Source organism: Myodes glareolus, chromosome 4 (genome assembly GCF_982192425.1).
Source record: "Myodes glareolus chromosome 4, mMyoGla1.1, whole genome shotgun sequence".
NCBI classification, from domain to species: Eukaryota; Metazoa; Chordata; class Mammalia; order Rodentia; family Cricetidae; genus Myodes; species Myodes glareolus.
In genome coordinates, this window is record NC_142029.1 from 65,549,236 (window position 1) to 65,568,076 (window position 18,841).

The window sequence follows — 18,841 nt, forward strand, 5'->3', positions numbered from 1 at the left end:
CTACATTAACATCTAGAGAAGAATACAGAAAGCAACAATCAATGGGAGAAGTGCAAAGGACCTGTGAAACAGCTTTGTGCTCTCGGGCACTCTAGCCCAGATTCTCTTCTTGGTCTGGAACATGGACTGTTATGCTTCAATAGCCTCTATTGCTTGGTTGGGTTAATTCAAGAGCTGTTCTACAAGGCACTAAACCACCTTGTTTTCCTCCAGTTCCAAGATATCTGAAACCCTCTTCTGGTCTTGCTGGTACCAAGCACACACGTGGCGTACACGAATGAAAATATATATATAGGCAAAGCATCCACACACAGAAAATAATTTTTAAAAAAAAAATTTAAAAATCTTTTTATTACACTTATTTGTTGTGTGTGTGCAGTTACTTGCCAGGGTGCAAAGGTAAAGATCAGAAAACAACTTGTGGAAGTCATGTGGGACCCAGGAATGATACTATACTCAGTCATTGGGAGAGCTTTTACGGGCCGATCATCTCACTGTCCTGACATTTCCTTTTTAACCTGTATTATCATTTCACTCCAAATAAAGTTATGTTGGAAAAGAAAATGTGAATTCCATATAATTTCCATGTCACAAAATATGATTCTTGATTTTTCCTTTATTTTCCTCTGTTTTCTACTAATTAAAAATGTAAAATACAGCTGGGCAGTGATGGCGCACACCTTCAATCCCAGCACCTTGGAGGCAGAGGCAAGCAGATCTCTGGAAGTTCGAGACCAGACTGGTCTACAGAGTGAGTTTCAAAACAGCCAAAGCTACAAAGAGAAATCCTGTCTCAAATCCCCCTGCCCCAAAGAAGTAAAATATACCATAAATTTCAGGTATAGTACTAGAAGAAGGCTAGACAGGACAAACACAGCTCAGCCTGCCAATTCCTGCTCTAAGGACAGCACAGTTAAAAGACTTTTGTACTCTGTGGTTCTTTCCCCCTTGACCCAATGAAGACTAGGGCAAAATCTTCCCAAACATAAAAAAACTCAAGCAGTCTCATACAAGGATGGAAGTTAGTGACGGACTGTGGGGACTGGGTATGGGGATGTATGCATCACATGCATCAAATAAAGACTATGGTGGAAACAAGCTCAGTTGTTTGTATCCTGACACTATTAAACCCATGTTTTTCATTTCAGTGACACCATCTTCTTCTGTAAGAATGCCAGAAACATGTCGGGCTATTTATTCATTCATTCATTCATTCATTCATTCATTCATTCATTCATTTATTTATTTATTTATTGTTTTTGTTTGTTTGTTTGTTTTGTCTTGAACATAGGGTCTCACTACCTAGCTCTGGCTTTCCTTGAATTCACTATATAGACCAGTCTGGTCTCTAACTCACAGAGATTCACCTCTTTCTGCCGGCCAAGAACTGGAATTAAAGGTGTGTACCTGTCATCATATTGAACTTTTTAAAATTATCACACTAAAAATTCTGTTGTGCAATGCACAATTAGTATCTGCACTAATTCATGTGCAGCATATATTTCCTAGCTTCGAACCACCACTCTGGTTCAAAGAAATTGTATAAAAATGACACAGCAGCACACATGCTGGCTTACAACCTGCTCCACAACTCTTTCCCTCAGTTTTGGTCTCTTTATATCTATGCATATTCACTCCAAGATTTCCCATAAAAACAAAAGATACAGGAACATGGGAACCCCAATTTCTTCTTTTAAGTTACTGACAGATATCCTCGAAGTTCAATGTCAGCTCATAGATATGCCATGTTCTCACGTTTCTCCCAGCTGCGACACTCTTATGGGATGATTCCTATGCCCTCTCTAGATAAAACTGTGTTTATTCTGATTCTCAGCTTAGTACTCTCAGAAAAAGGCCCTTGACTAGGCAGGCTCTCACCTTTCGTCCCCCGGATGATATGGATGCTCTCACCAGCATTGATTCTTGCTTGAACATCTGTGGAGCTGTTGAGTCCAGGAATAACAATATCTAGTGAAAAACAGACCTTGAATTTAGACGGGGCTTGACTGAAGAAAAGAAAGAAAACTAAAGCCTCACATCCATCCCAAGTCCTAACTAGTAGTGTCCTATAGCCTTTCTACAGTGCTAGAATCAGAGAAGGTTAAGCAAGTAGAACCTTTCACAACTATCTCATCAAATACTACTATAGAAAACCAAAACTGCTTAGAAAGCTGGTCGTCCTTCATTTAGGCAGGGCTCAGCACACTCATATCTCTGAAAGCCTTTGAAACCCAAAATGATAGTCCAGTAACATTTCAAGAGTCCCTGTGGTAGCCACAGAATTTTACTCACCACCATTCTAAAACAACAAAGCAACAACAACAAAAAAACCAAGCCTCATATTAAGGTATTTAACCAAATTACAAATTCTTCAAGATCAGGGACCTTCATTTTTACCTATAATGCCAAATATGGTAAGCTCTATACAAAAGGTGTTTAATGAATACCTCCTGGATAATAGCATTAAGTTACAAAAGACAACACTGAGCCAGTAGATGACTCAATGAATAAAAGTGCTTTGTCGTCAAACCTGACAACCTAGCTTGATCCTTAGAACCCACATGAGCATTGTGGCACACACATGAACACAAAATAAATGGTTATGAGCATCTGCTGCTATTGCAGAGGACCCAGATTTGATTCCTAGCCACCCACACAGCAACTCATAACTGTCTGTAATCTCAGTTCCAGGGGATTCAACATTCTCTTCTGAACTCTGCAGGCACCAGGGACATGGGGTACATTTACATACATGCAAGCAAAACACCCATACACATAAATAAAACTTTAATATTTAGAAAAAAGAAGAGCTAATTTAAAAAGATAGATGATAGATAGATAGACAGACAGATAGATACAAACAAACAATATCCCAGAACAGAAAGTAGAAATTCCCAACCTGTCGTGGTGACCACTTTCTGCACAAGGACTCCTGCCCGCTGCAAGTAGTTGATGGGAAAGTTCATAGATGGATTTGTGCTGGAGGCAGAGCTTACACTGCCACCAAGTGGGACATGCCGGGGCATCATGGGGATGGGGGTGGACTGTACAGGACGAACACTGGCCACAGGCTTTTCATCACCCTTCAGTGTTGGTTGCCTGCAGAAAAAAAATTTCAGCACATTTTCAGAGTTGGACAGAACAGTCATTGAGCTACTATAGACTGCATGCCCTTCGCCCTTAGCTGCTGCTGAGAAAAGCATCAGAAGAACATGCAGACTCTAATCAATTCTAAAGAAGCCTAGAGGCATGACTGAGATACCATAGCAGAGAAAGAAGAGACCATTTCCAAAGATAAGTAGTTGGATGTTAGTGGAATGAAGCCTTTGAGAAATAGAAGGTATATCTGCTTCTCTAAAAATTGGACCATCTACATAGGGAACTAGATCTAAAGAGAAGATTAGATGTAACAAAAATATAAAAAGGAAAGGCAGGCTCTTGATACCATTTAAGTTGAAATCTGAAGGGCAAAATTTATCCTGACTCAGTCACCTATGTGATGCCATATGTTCAGGTGATCATCAGGGATCACCTATCCCAACTTTAGGCATCATTTCTCACTCTCTGATTTTCTCTCAAACCACAAACTTCAGTAAGTTATATAGATGCCCCTCTCTACTCTAAATTACTTTTCATGATGCTCCTCCTGGCTCCTAGCTGTATCAGTCTCCATGTCTCTCTGGTTATGACCACCACGCAAAAGCAGCAGCAAACAAAGCCCCTGCCCAAAGCCAGACTTCTACATGACGGCACTACAGCCAGAGAGAGAGCTGGCTGTGCATCTCTTTCTAACAAAATATCACTTAAGGTCAGTAGCACGCTCTTCCTAGTTCACCTTTCACCTGGATAGTACATGACAAAGTTATTACTTCTGATTCGAGACCAAGATTTCCCTCTCTACACCTGCATGTATGCTTGTTGCCCCCTGCTGTCGTGTGCCACACCCTTTGTCTTCTTCCCATCACCACCACTTAATATACTCCTGGCTAGCCTTAAGCTTACCAAGGATAACCTTAAATTTCCTCCTCCTGCCTCTACATTCTGAGTGCTGGGATTACAGGCATGCACCTCCACATTTGCTTTTCTGATAGCATATTTGTAAAGAAATTCCCTTTTGCTAAGCTTTTAAAAATTCATTATACTTGTTGACATTCCTATCTAAAGACATTTGATCATCCTGTGCTTTTTCCTTCACTTGATTTGGAATGGCTCTATTGATTCTTTGTACTTAAATGCACTCTTCCAGGCCATGTGTGGATGCTTTGCACATGGTAAATTGCCAATAACCAAAGAAGGAAAAAATTATTGAGCATGCATGTATTTGGTGTGGATGCATGCTTGCCAAGACATGTGTGTGGAAGTCAGAGGACAGCTCTATGTAGAGTCAATTTTCTCCTTTTTCTTATGTGTAGGTTCCAGGAATTGAACTCAGGTCTTCAGGCTTGCAAAGCAAGTATTCTCTCTGCTGAATATCTCACCAACCCTACTTGTCAATAAGCTTCCTGAAGTCTTTATCTCTGGTCTTGATGCACGAGGAAGACACCCTCTGGGGTTGGCATATACATTCCTATGTGACTTAAAGTTTGCCCCATAAAACAACCATTTTATACCATTCTACCAGAAGGGTTCTGCTGAGTGGCAAAATCAGTAGCTCATTTCTCCAGCCAAGGTCATCAAAACTAGAGCCATTTAGAACATGTGTGCTGCTGAGTTGCTTTGACACCTGATACTAGAGCAGGACCTTCTTTTCATAGCAGCCCAAGAGCAGGCTGTACACTCTCCCTTTAGTTGGACAGGAACTGAATGAAAGGAATTGGGTCTAGACCAGCCAGACTCTCTTCCTTCAGCAACTCACCAGTTCCTCTGACTGAAAGCAGGGATGCTGGTCAGGCTCTGGTCACTGGCAGGGTAATACTGCGCATACGATGGGCGAGTATACGGTACTGATGTACGCTTGTCCTCCTCATAGCTTTTCTTTGCTGCTTTCTTCTCAGCTTTGGTCAGCTTGTGATCCTTTCGGTTGAGGAGCAATGATTCGTGCTCAAAAGGCTCCTGGAGATGTAGAAGTTTGGGTTTAATTACCAGTCTTTGTGCAAATACAACTGATGTACAGTGAGCCTTATTTTGGAACCAAGAAGAGGTTGGCTGTCTCCAATACTGGCAAAATGCGTTATAGGCAAGTAGGTTCTGCCAAGAGTCTGGTTCATGAGCTATTGAGCTGTATCCTGGTGACATGATTTCAATTTCCAGAATACACATACAGGGAGAAAGAGAATCAACTCTACAAAATTTACAAAATTGTTCTCTTACTTTCACATGCATGCCGTGGTAGATGCATGAGTTCACACATATGTAAACACACACACACACAATTTAAAAGGAGGTTTTTAAAATTTAAAAACCAAGATCACTCGTGGTTAAGAGTAAGAGCACACACTACTCTTGCAAAGGACCCAAATTCAGTACCCAGTACCCATGTTGGGCAGCTCACAACCTCCTCTAACTCTAGCTCCATCCGGGAGATTCAACACCTCTGGGCTTCACAGGCACCTGCACTCACATGCACATACCCACAAAGACACACACATATACACAACTAAAGTAAAAATAAATCTTAAAAATAAACAAATAGGGGGCTGGAGAGAAGGCTCAGCAGTTAAGAATATTAACTGCTCTTCCAGAGGACCCAGGTTTGATTCCCAACACCCACATGGTAGCTCACAATTGTCTGTAACTCCAGTTCCAGGGAACCCAACACCCTCCTCATATAGGCATACATGTAGACAAAACACCAATACACATGAAATAAAATCAATAAATAATTTAAAGATAAATACATACATACATACATAAAAAATAGTATAGTCCACAGCTCTAACCTAGTATCAGTTGCAAATGCCCAAGTTCATACTCCCTATCAAAAGAATAGAGAGTTCAGAGAATTCATCTGCATTCAGAACTTCCCCCTCTTTCTGTCAGGGAGATTCACAACAGATTATTGGAATGGCTGACTAAGCTCAACACTCCAAAGACTAGTCAAAGCGTGGAGGTAGGTAGGGTCAGCAAAAGAATCACTTCAGTACAGTGTGTTCATGAAACACCACTTCAGAAGGAAGTAGGTTTGCCAAACAAGTCTTCACTGACTGAGCCTGCCATACCAAGGACGTCATATATATCAGGTACTTACCTTGGTGATGAGGTGAGGGTACTTCAGACAAGCAAGCTGCAAGACTGACTCCTTGATCCCCTTTATATCCAAAGACGTCTGGGGAGCTGGCTCCTTCTCAACAAAGTGTAGCAGGTTTTCCACTTCCTTCCTGGTGAAGTTCAGCATCGGGTTTAGGTCGTCCACTACCCGGTCTAGAGGAAAAAGATAAGAACAAAGTTAGCACACGTCAAAGAAGACAGAACACACCATTAGCTACATAGGTCAGCAGAGAGAAAGTGGCTCAACTGACAATAAGGAAGTCTTTCACACACAAAAGTCAAACAGGCTGAAGGCCCTGGTGAAATGGACAAATCACATAAAACTACTGACTCCTCTTATTAAACTTACTTTTCCCAATATGAGGACAATCTCCTTAATGACCTGAATTAGAATGATATGGGAGGATCTTCTGACATTCTATGATTTCAAGTCTATTTGTATTCCCATGCCCTGATCCTCCCCCACACCCTTGATCACTTATAGGATAGCAGCTGGTATAGAAACATATCTGGAAAAGCCTGGAAAATCGCCCACCTGACATGCCCTGCTTGGAAATCTGCCGGTCATAGATCTTCTTTTCAAGAGTATAATCAGCCACAAGGCGATAGATGTGACAGGGCTTTTTCTGGCCGTAACGGTATACCCGACATACTGCCTGAGCATCGTGGCAAGGGTTCCAGGAAGCATCAAATACCACCACTCTGTTGGCACCAATCAGATTCACACCCAAGCATCCGGCCCTTGAAGACATAAGCCAACAACCATAGTCTTAAAGGTGGTTTTCTAGTAAACTTCTGCCCACTGTGACTCCTACCCCAACATTCCTCTTTGTCTTAAGCACAAAAAACTCAAGAATTTTGTTGGCCTGATAAACACTATGCTTGTTCCTCACGCATTGAAAAGTGTGCCCTTCAGCCCAATACAACAGTGTCTATAGCTCTCCGTCCCTCTGTAAAAGGTAAAGCACTACACATAGTTCCAGAGCGCTGTCCCTTAGTAAGTAGAAATGTCTGTACACAAAATGTTTCCAGTGTTTTTACTTTAATACCCAAGGGGGATGGAAGACTCATATCGACTGGGAATTCCAATACATGGCATCACAGCTAAAGAAGACCAGCAGGGCTACATGAGATCTTATTTCAAACGAAAAAGAACTTATACGCTGTTAAACACTGTTAGTAGAAATCAACAGAACCATTAGCATACTTGTTGTGAACCAAAAACATCAGCCTTTTACAGTCACACCACACTTTTTAAAGTTATTTTGGTTTGGTTTGGTTTGAGGCAGGACTCACTGACAGAAGTCAGGCTGGCCTGATTCATAATCCTCCTGCCTCCTGATTGTTAAGATTGGGCACTTTTCACTTTTTAAAACATCTTTATTTACATCATATCACATTATCTAATGTAACAAAGCACTCCTTACCATAAAACACTCCTGAGAGAAAATCAAATCACGACAATCACTTATGAAGATCTCAGAGAACTGTACCATGATGACTACCTTCACAACAACTTTTCCTGGGATCCCCATCTGACCTCAGAAACAAATTAAAGACCAAGCAGATCTCTTCTCTGACTTAGATGAGACTTTGAGGTACCTGCCCAGGTGGCAAATTGCACAATCACCCCCTTACAGACTCCACTCACCTTGTGGAAAGAAGAAACAGCCAGGTGGTGAGGTTGCTGGGATCATTGAACTGATTAATGAGCCGCTCTCTCTCAAAGGCAGGGGTGCTACCATCTAGCCCTAGGACAAAAGCAAACAAACAAACAAACAAAAATGAATAGATGAGGGCAGAGAAATTCAGCAAAGCCACTGCACGAATGTTTGTTTTTTTAATTATGTATTTTATTTTTAATTATATATGTTTCTGTGTGGAGGTATACGTGTGTGTGCGCGCGCAGGTACAGGTGCCTAAAGTGGCCACAGGCATCAGATTCCCTAGGAGCTGGAGCTATAGATATTTGTGACCTGCTTAACATGGATGGTAAGATCTGAATTCTGGTCCTCTGTAAGAGCAAGCAGCATGAGTTCTTAACCACTCAGCCATCTCTGCAACCCTGCAAATGTTTTTAAAACAAAACGAAACAAAACATCTACCCAGTGGGCAAACCATGGGTCTATGATGAAGCCTAGACATCAGCACTGTGAAAGTGTAACACAAAACTATAAAATACAGCTGGGTGGTGGTGGCGCATGCCTTGAATCCCAGCATTTGGGAGACAGAAGCAGATGGTTCTCTGAGTTTAAGGTCAGTCTGCCTGTCTACATAGATAGGTTTCCCTATCTCAAAACAAACAAACAAAAAAGCAAACAAACAAAAACAAAAAACAAAACAACAACAACAAGAAACCTATAAAGCACGTTTTTCTCCTCTAGTGAATTCTAAGGATAGGGTCTTCAGATTTAAGCATGCACAAGACTCATCTAGGAATTTAGAAAAGACTGACTCACCCAGTGGGTGCAGGAACACCAATGATTTTGTATTTTAATAAGGACAACGTTCTTCCACCACTCCTCTTCCATGAGAGAGTTTTGTTCTTTTTAAACACTTTTTAAATATCCAGGCTAGCTTTCACCTCACAACCATCATACCTCAGCCTCTAAATGCTGTGTTTATAGGTTATGTGCTATCAGACACAACAAGACACCAGCTTTTCATTTTTTTATTTTTAAGCTCTTGATGTTAAGAACTTGCAAAAGGAAGGAAGGAAAGAAGGAAGGAAGGAAGGAAGGAAGGAAGGAAGGAAGGAAGGAAGGAAGGAAAGAAGGAGGGAAGGAAGGAAGAAGACTTGAAGCAATGCCACTCATTAAGAACAAAGAGACAAAAGTTCACAAGTGGAAGAAATTATCACTGTCACTTATAAAGCAGCATAAGAGAAAAGGTGGTAACATTTGTTAAATCGGGGAAAGGACAAATCAAGGATATCAGACACCAGCCGGGGAACTGAATTACCACTGTTACAGGAAACAGACATTTTAGTTGCCTAGTATTAGTGTCTTCAATCAGGACCCAACTTACTTTCCAACCTGAGTTTTGTAATACTGAAGCACAGCTGACCACTGTCTCATTGGACAATCCTATAGGAAACACAAGCTATGAACCTTCATTTCTCTAAACCATTTCTTAGGCCAGTGGTTCTCAAAGGGTTATTCCTCCACTCTCCTACCCCCAGGGAACAATCTGGCAATGACTGGAGGCATTTTTAGTTCTCAAAATTGAAGATGCTACTGACATCTAGTTGGAAAAAATAGAAATTACTGAATATCCTACAACACACAGGTTAGACACCTATAGTCTAGGTCAAATGTCAACAAGGTAGGGCAATATTTCTCAACTTTCATTTTTTATTACTACTTACTTTTAGACACTTTTTCTCAACCATACCATATCTTTCATGAAATATTAAAATTACAGATAGAAGATATACATGGTTATGTGTACCTATAAATTACACATCTGAAAAATGGCTTTTTCCCCCACATACAAATTCCCAGACTTTTCATCCCCTTGGGAGTATTTAGCTCCCTCACAGAGAAAGTGTGATCTAGGTTTATGCTCACTCTGACCTGGATAGTCACTAGGCCAGGAGGTTCTAAACTTTCAAACTCTTCCCATTTTCCACCTAAGGCTCCTCTAGCCACCCCACACAGTGACTCTGCCCTTTTTAGAACCCAGTTTTGAGACAGGCATGGTCACACATGTCTGTAATCCAAGCAATTGAACCATCTCTCCAGCCCAGTAGTGGTTCTTTCTTAGAAGCTGCCTTTCAGTAACTCCCTATTTCTTGACTAATCACATATTTCTGTACACTTGAAAAAGAATGGAGTTTGACAAGAGAAAAAAGAGAGAAAGAGGAAGCCCTTAAATAGATCTTGATAAGACTCCAGAAACAATGCAGCAGTAAACTCACGGAAGTAGCTGACATTTCGAACCCACTTCTGTGTTCCTTGCCCTTCGGCACCAGGCAGACAGGGCACGTCTCGTTTCCCTAGGAACTCCTCGATGAGAGCCAAGGTAGAAAGGCTCTGGCTGAAAGAGAAAAAGTCATTCAGATGGTTGCCAAACCCAAGGACTCTTGCTCTTAACACTTGCGTACAACCTTCAAGTGGAGCTCCCATAACTTACTCTCTATAATATGAAGCTCCACCAAGAACAACCAAGGATATTATCCTTAACTCATAACAGGAGCCATTATCCATATACTTATTACCACCAACCTCTAAAAACAAAACAAAACAGAAAACCAACCAACCAACCAAACAAACAAACAAAACCATTATTTCTCTGATTTCTTAATCTCTCCATTGAAAATTCTGGGGTTCAGTCGTATTTGGTAGTGCAAATCCAACACCACATGAGATACAAATTAGTCTAACTGGGGGTCACAGGCAATCCTAAGCATCTTAGTATGAAGATGGATCCATCTGACTGTTTTCAAAACCTTCAGAGAGCTGGGTTCTTGAAAAGCAGTATGTAAAATCAGGGGACAAGTCTGAAACTGATTGTCACGGTGGAAGCCCTCAACTGGCTCTCAATCAGGTCTTAGGGGCACAATGTGGTCAGAAACAATCCACTGTATGCCTATTTCCTTGTATATAGTCAGGTTTTGGTGAGACTCAAAGCCCTAGCCAAACCTATAGTGCATATCATGTCACTTACTTGGCCTTCAATGTAAAACCTTATTTAAAAAGCGGGGAGGGAAATAAAAGGGTCAGCAAGTATGCTCTATAAAGGGCAAAACAGCAAACATTTTAGATTTTGTAGACACATATAGCCTTTTAGCAGGTTTGCTTTTTGTTTTGTTTTGTTTGAGACAGGGTTTCTCGCATGGCCCTGGTTGTCCTGGAACTCACAAAGATCCACCTAGCTCTTGTCTCCTAGGTGCTGAGATTAAAAGCCACCACACCCGACTAACCAAATATACTCTTTATTTTTTTGTATTTCTTTTTATAAACTAAAATGTAAAAACTAGTTGGGCTTAATAATCTCACCTTCAAGGAAGGAACACAAATTCAAGGCCAGCCTAGGCTTTGAAGTAAATTCCAGTTCAGCCCAGGGACCTTAGTAAAAAGACTATGTACCAAAATTTTAAAAGTAACGTCAGCGATGGTGGCACAACCCTATTGCTCCACTACTCAGCAAGGAATCAAACACTCAAACCAGCCTGGCTTTATGAGTCCCATCTCAAAACCCTAAACAGAGCTGATGAGACAGTTCAGCACATAAAAGGCATTTGTTGCCAAGCCTAATCTCAATGCTAGAGTGCTTGCCTAATGTGCATGAGGTTCCAGGTTCAACTCCCAGTACCACAAATTTAAAGTAAAATAAAAATTTTAAACATAAATAAATGAATAAACAAATACACAAATAAATGTTAAAAAAATAAATAAAAACTAGCCAGGTTTGGTCTGGGCCACAGTCTAAAGGACTAGAATATTTAGAATACGATTTCTAAGTAAAACAAACAAACAAAACAAAAACCTGGGTGCTGAGATGTAAGAAAGCTCTACCTAGAAGTGCTTGGTTACAGAGCACTGGAAAAGGCAAGGTGCAGCTATGAAGCTAGATGGTTTCACTGCATAGATGCCATATTCATCCTTCCTGTAGACACCAAACCTTAGTTCTCTTCTTACCTAAAAACAAGGATCTTGTCCCCAAGCTTCACACTTTCTTCAATCAGATGGAAAAGCAGTACCATCTTGGGAGAGTTTTCTAAGACTCCAGTCTGGTAATTAGTCAGAAGATCCTTGGCCTGCAAAAGAGAGAATTGGAGCAGGTCCGAGGCTGGATGAGTGGAATAAAAGTCTCCCTCTAAGGCAGTGGCCACTGACTACCTTCAGCATTTTCTGCACAGGACAGCAGTGCAGTGAGCTGTGCACACTATTCTTTCCCCAGATAGGTCATCACCGTCCCTCCTCAGAAGCAGTTTATGGCTATGAAGATTCCGTTTGACTCACCCATTCATATGTAACAATATTATTGCCTCGCTCCTGGAAAGGGTTAAAGCCAACTCCCTGTAGGAACTTGCTATTGGTTGTTTCTCCCATTGAGGAAGCCAGGGTGCTATCTTCTCCCTTGACTTTTGTGCCCTGTGGTGGGCAACGGGCGCTGGTCCCTGCTGAGCCAAGCTCTTCCACATCTAGGTCCTGCTCATTGGCTAGGTTTTCCTTCTGAAGGGCTTCATACAAAACATCAGGATGGTTCCAGATCTAAAGTTAAACAAAGGAAGAGTATAGACCAGAGAACATTCCAAGGGTATCCCGAGGAGTATGGAAACATGTTCAAATAAACAGCTGCTACAACTCACATTGCATACCCGAAATTAATGTGCCCCCAAATTATTCATAGTCAAAGAGCTTGCCATTTCACTGCTGGCTCTGATGACCATGACACATGAATAGAAATGCCAGTGTGCTTGATGTATAATCAAAAAGTCTGTGTCACAAGTATTTCATTTTTAAACAGGGAAAGAATGTTTTGTTTTCATTGTATGGCTACATTCAGCTCCTTTACAAAACAAAATTAACCCTCCCTATGGAAAAAAAAAGGTGTCTGACTAATAGATTGTGACTAATATGAGATTTCAGGGACAATTCCTGGCAAAAGAAAGAAAGAAAGCCATAACCCATGGCACTATCCCAAGAGCACTTTCACTTTTGTTTTTCAGCTCTAGTCAGGACAGCGGCTACAAAAGCAGTATTTTTAAAGCCATGTGTCATGATACTTGCTTATAATCCACACACTTGGAAGGCTGAGGCAAGAGGATTGCCAAGAATTTAAAGTCAATCAGACAATATGGCAAGACCCTGTCTCAAATAGCAAATAAAAGAGATACTTTGAAATCCCTTCCATTGCCAGGTATGGTGGCACATACCAGTAATCCCCACATTCAGGAGGCTGAGTCAGAGGATATGAACTTCAAGATAACCTGAACTATGGAGTGAGACTCCAAATAAGATTGAAAAACATCACCTGACCCTAGAGAAACATCTTCAGCATCATGTGAACCCTTAGCTCTGATCCATCTTCCCTGAGGCCCCCACTCACCTTGCAGCACACACAGAAAGCCTTCAGAGGATTCAGCCCCAACCAGCCACTGCTACCACAGTCCCGAAAACGGTCCATGAATTGTGTGTACAAATCTCGTTGGATCTGAGAAAGTCGCACCAGGATCACATTCTCTTCTTTGGCAGGGAGGTGAATCTTCAAGACAGTATGGCCTCTCCTACAGAGGCACAGAGATCAGAAGTGGCCTATAGGAGGCATAGCCAAGAACTGTGGCCAGGATGGGTCAGCACTCTTGCCACACCATCTTCTAGAAATCTCTCAACATGCAATTCACCCTTGTGTTAGAGCAGGGTGGTTCAGACAGACAAAGTAAGCTGTCCCAAGTCATAACTAACTGGGTAACTAAGACCAAAGGAACTCTAGGTTCATTCCAACTCAGGAATGTTTCTCTGACCTTTTTCCATATCTGTCATCCTACCAGGAGGAAATGAAGAGCTAGCTGTTTTAGGGCTGCCCTACCCTACATCAACTATGAGGCTGAAACAGGTAAAGCAATACCCTAGAATCATATTTATCCTTTTATCAAAGTGAGCAGAATGCTGGCTCATTCTTATTTATTTATTTATTTATTTAATTTTTAAGGTTAAAACAGGTATTTTTAGCAACTTTAGATAACATTGTCTTGAGCTTGCTATGTAGCCCAGGCTGGCCTCAAACTCTCCTACCCCATCTTCCTGAGTGCCAGGAGACATTCATTTCAACAAAGACAACTTTTGAGTGAATTGCTTATATGCCAAACTTTCACAGACTTCATCTGTCCATCATCTGTCAGTTATTCAGTTTTATTGCTGGTCCACTACGAAGGGACCTCCAGTGGTAACATTTCCCCTTCATAATAGCTTTGGCATGTCCTCTATCCCTCTAAAGATTCAGAAAACAAAGTCTCACCTCTGCACAAAGCCCTCCAGGAGGCTGTGCAAAACATGGCTCCGATAGCGCATGAGGCGGACATCCTGAGGTGTGCTGTCAATACACTGCCCGTTCAGGATAGGGCGTTCAAACATGTTGCTGAACTCCTGACGAGTACCAAGGAAATCTGGGCGCACAAAGTCCACCATGCACCAGTACTCAATGAGGTTGTTCTGTAGAGGGTACCCAGTCAGCACTACCCGCCGCCGAGAACGTATATTCTTCAGAGCCTGTGAGGTGCTGGCTTGGCAATTTTTGATGCGGTGGCCCTCGTCACAGATCACCACATCAGGACCAGGGCGGCATAAGGCCTTCTCAAACTCTAAGGAGGGAAGAGGATCCGGAATCAGAGGGTGAGAGGGTCTGCTCTTAGTCAATAATATGAGAAGTAGGGGAGAACCCTGGAAGAGACAGAAGAAATGAAGGAAGCAGGGAAGCAAGAGTCAGCCCCCATTGGTAAAAGGGAACCAACCAGACAAGCTCCTACATGTTTAATGTGATGCTAACCTGGCCACTGACTCTTGCATTTATATCTTCTTATCCTCATTCTTCTCCTTATCTTACTTATTCACACTTTAAATCTTTTTTTCAAGCTAAAAGTAAAAAGTACTTGCAATCCTGGATCTCAAATCTATTGGACAACAGAGAGGGGGTCGTGACAAATTGTTAAAAATAAGTCTGAATGAAATCCAAAGGAATAACTCGGACACCACAGTGGGCTCTCGCCATCCAACATTTTGGATCTTTCTAAAGGCTAGATAATAAGAGCTAGGACAAAGTCTTCTTACAGTTATTCACCAGTCGCTGCTAAGTGGCATATTCACCCTAGCTCTATCTACCACAGAAGGAAACCTAGAACAGACATAATCTCACAGAATGAAGACTTATAAAATGAATGACTTCAAAATCCTTAAAATTTTTCAATGGGCAAAGACTCCTTAAAAAAATGAATAGATCCAGGACAGGCTCCAAAGGTATAGAGAAACCCTATCTATTTCTTTATATTTATTCATTTATTATGCATACAATATCTGCCTACATGTGTGCCTGCAGGCCAGAGAGGGCACCAGATCTCATTACAGATGGTTGTGAGCCACCATATGGTTGCTGGAAATTGAACTCAGGACCTTTGGGAGAGCAGGCAATGCTCTTAACCACTGAGCCATCTCTCCAGCCCAAGAAACAATATCTTAAAAAAAAAAATCTGAATAGATATCCATCTATCCATACATCACTCATCTTCATCAGAGATGCTTCTCCTTATAGAGAGCAATTAACATGAAGACCCACAATGGGTCAGCACGAAGAGACTAAGAAACTGTAGTGTGCACATCCATAATTAGAATGCACATATTGCATGCACGCATGCACAGAGATCTTTGCGGAAGAGAGGGCAGAAGGACTGTAAGAGGCAGAGGTAGTGGACAACTTCAAAGAATCAGTGTCTTCTGGATACAACATAATAATAATTATTCAAAGATAGAACTATGAGTAGCAACAGAGATCATTCCTTTTTATAAATTCACAAATATTACTCTTCTGTCTTTATATTAGCCTTAGAGGATTTTTTGTTTGTTTTGAGACAGGGTCTCAATGTGTAGCTCCAGCTGGCCTGGAACTCACTATGAAGAAAGGATGGCCTCAAACTCACAGAGATGTGCCTGCCCCTGCCTCTCAAGTGCTGGAATTTAAAGATGTACACCATCATGTCCCACCCTTAAATGAATAATATAAACCATTCAGGTTTTCTTAATACTTTCCTATAATATCTCTATGAAGTGGCAACAGCAGTAGTTACTTTCTCAACTGTCTTGTAAGTCAAACAGAGACACAAAGAAGGGAGAGTCCCCTGAGCCCGAGTGTGGCTTGCAGAAATGTAGCACTTTCTGAAAGGTGCTGGAGGTGGGTCCACCCAGCTTTCTGGTTTATGCGAACAATTCACTTCACACCTAACTGGTACTTTTGGCCAGTTTTGCCCTGACATACCAGAGGAGTGTTTCCAGGAAAAGCCACTCACCTCTGCGAAACTCCTGCTGTCGATCTTCTTCATCCAGATCAATAATAACAGGGTGAGAGCGTTTCTTGGTTTTCTTCGGTCTACCTGTGGCAAAGGACTTCTTCAGAGTGAGCAGCCTGTACATTTCATACCCCATCAGCAGCACTCCACCCTCTGAAACCCAATCAGCCGTCACTTTAGCACGGGATGCCACCGTCCTGTAGAAGTGAGAAGAGAGAACTCTGAGCTATGAATTGTCCCATAAAGTGGCTTTTAGTTTTCAAGCAAGGTGAACAGAAAGAATGCATTGCTGCTTCTGTTGCTATTCAGAAAGAATTCTTTAATCAAAGTCGAACTAACTTATATTTGGAATGCTTTATTGCCAAAGATTTCATCGGGCAGCAAGCACAAGTTGGACTAGCTACTCAAGGACTTTCCTAGTATCCCAGAAATACTAATTCATACTGGAATGGATCGTTGATGATAGCTAAACAGCAAGAATCAATAATTTAATGGAAGAAAGCAAAAGAACATGCTAAGTCCCTGCATATATACTTACTATCACAAGGCAACTAGAGCTAGAGAGCATTTCAAGTAATTCTCATGGTCTCATGGTAAGCACAAGTCACAGAAAGAAGGGCAACACTTCACACTTAATCTGACCAGGCTCCATTGATTAAAAATAAGAAAAGTACAAAGTACAAAGGCAATGGAAAACCAAAGGCCCTTGCCAGTAACCCCACTAAAACACCTGAGTCCTTTCAGTGTTGCACTAATTACATGAGAACTAATAGTTCTGAACGCCAAGGCAGCAGAGCGGGACACCAAGTACCTGTTGGCTCATTCAGAGTCTCCTCACTTACATGGGTTTGTCCAAATCACAAAAACCAGGGAAGTCTGCCTGTTTAAATTGTCTGTGCCAGTGAGATGAAAGGAAAGCATGGACAGCTGGCTTGGACCAAAATGTCACTTTAAATTTTTGGAAATCAAGTTAACTTCAGATAATAGAAATAATAATTCTATTTAAATGTAAAACAAAACCAAAGTATGAGCTTTTTAACGTTTTGGAAGTTGTACTATTAAAGGTCAACTATAAACCAGTGCTTCAAAGCATCTGAAGTTCACCATGTCATGTTGGATGTTACTACAATATACACCAGAAAATGTAACTAGGCTGCAGATATTTTATGTCAGAAAAGCGTTTCAGAGCAAAACAAAAAACTTCAAACTTCCCAGGCAATATATCTCTGAGTTTACAGAAAAGCTTTCTCTCTCTCTCTCTCTCTCTCTCTCTCTCTGTGTGTGTGTGTGTGTGTGTGTGTGTGTGTGTGTGTTAGAGGTGAGGAGGTAAGCAAGAACAGAAAAGGTAAACATCAAGAATCAAAAAAAAATGTGCAGCCAGGCAGTGATGGTGCACACCTTTAATTCCAGCACTAGGGAGGCAGAAGCAGGTGGATCTCAGTAAGTTTGAGGCCAGCCTGGTCTACAGAGCGAGCTCCAGGACAGCCAGGACTACACAGAGAAACCTTGTCTCAATGAATGAATCAATGAACAAACAAACGAATGAATATAAAGAATGTGGGAAGACAAGAGACATACTTTAGTAGCCCCAGAGAAGCGTAAAAGGAATAAGACAGAGAAGACAGGACAGGCCACCTACTTGTGCTCATCATTCAAGATATGAACTTTGAAGAACCGTGGCTGGACTTCTTCAGGCTTGTTGTCAGCTGGGAGAGCTTCAGGAGCCGGGAGCCACATGTTGAACTCTGCCAGCCAATTCTGAAGAGTGTTAACCTATGAAAAGCCCAAAAGAGTTGGCTCTTTTCTTTTACACTTTTATTTTTTTATTGTATGTACATGTGGAGGCCAGAGGACAACCTGCAGGAGTCAATCCTCTCCTGCCACTATGTAGATACCCAGAATTAAACTCAGGTCATCTTCACTTTCACTCACTAAACAAAGGTGCTTCTTCACCACCAACACACACACACACACACACACAATGCACACGCGCACAAGTTTTAAGAAATAAGCTGAAAGGTGAGCTCAACAAGCATGTTAGTACCCAGAGACGTACCGGCACAATGGCAAGGACTGTTTTGGCTGGCGTGTGACGGAAGAGGACATCAATGAAGGAGATCACTTGCAGAGTTTTCCCAAGACCCATGCTATGGGCCAGGATACAGCCAAAGCCACTACTGGTCTTAAACCTCTCTAAAGACTCTACTAGGTTATCATATAGGAACCGGATCCCACCAATCTGACAAGAGACAAACCAGATGAATGTCAGAAACACTACCAGAGACCATGGCTATACAGTCTTCCTCACTTGAGAATAGTCACTAAATAAGCACAATGCTTGGTATGAGTAAACATGCAAGTGTACCCTGACTGGTCTATAGAAATTTCTCTGTCACCTTGGCTGGTGACAGACATCTTGGAGAATACACAAAATTGCATTGACCTTGTATAATGTTCTGTACAAGTTAAAGAGTCTTCAATATCAACTCCTGACAAGGTCTTTCTTTCAACCTAGCTGCTCTGAGCTTGAGAGGGTGCCTCCTCTACGTACTCCAATAATTCCTGATGTGGGAAGTCCTGAAAATGAGTCAATCACAGACTGTGTGGATGCTTACTCACTGGTACTAATTG

At 41.6% G+C, this 18,841-nt stretch overlaps 1 protein-coding gene across 3 annotated transcripts in view; it reads right to left on the bottom strand.

The window, feature by feature from the left end:
• Rad54l2 (RAD54 like 2) overlaps nt 1-18,841 on the bottom strand; it is a 92,626-nt gene that overhangs the window by 8,092 nt on the left and 65,693 nt on the right. For all 3 annotated transcript variants that reach the window (XM_087905517.1, XM_048417591.3, XM_048417592.3), the window contains exons 7-20: nt 18,267-18,449; nt 17,850-17,983; nt 16,211-16,407; nt 14,173-14,515; nt 13,264-13,441; nt 12,174-12,425; nt 11,850-11,968; nt 10,127-10,245; nt 7,859-7,958; nt 6,743-6,948; nt 6,188-6,360; nt 4,856-5,052; nt 2,900-3,099; nt 1,879-1,968 (exon numbers count right to left, since the gene is read on the bottom strand). In XM_087905517.1, coding sequence (XP_087761643.1) covers nt 1,879-1,968; nt 2,900-3,099; nt 4,856-5,052; nt 6,188-6,360; nt 6,743-6,948; nt 7,859-7,958; nt 10,127-10,245; nt 11,850-11,968; nt 12,174-12,425; nt 13,264-13,441; nt 14,173-14,515; nt 16,211-16,407; nt 17,850-17,983; nt 18,267-18,449 — 2,491 coding nt within the window. The remainder of the gene's footprint in view (nt 1-1,878; nt 1,969-2,899; nt 3,100-4,855; nt 5,053-6,187; nt 6,361-6,742; nt 6,949-7,858; nt 7,959-10,126; nt 10,246-11,849; nt 11,969-12,173; nt 12,426-13,263; nt 13,442-14,172; nt 14,516-16,210; nt 16,408-17,849; nt 17,984-18,266; nt 18,450-18,841) is intronic.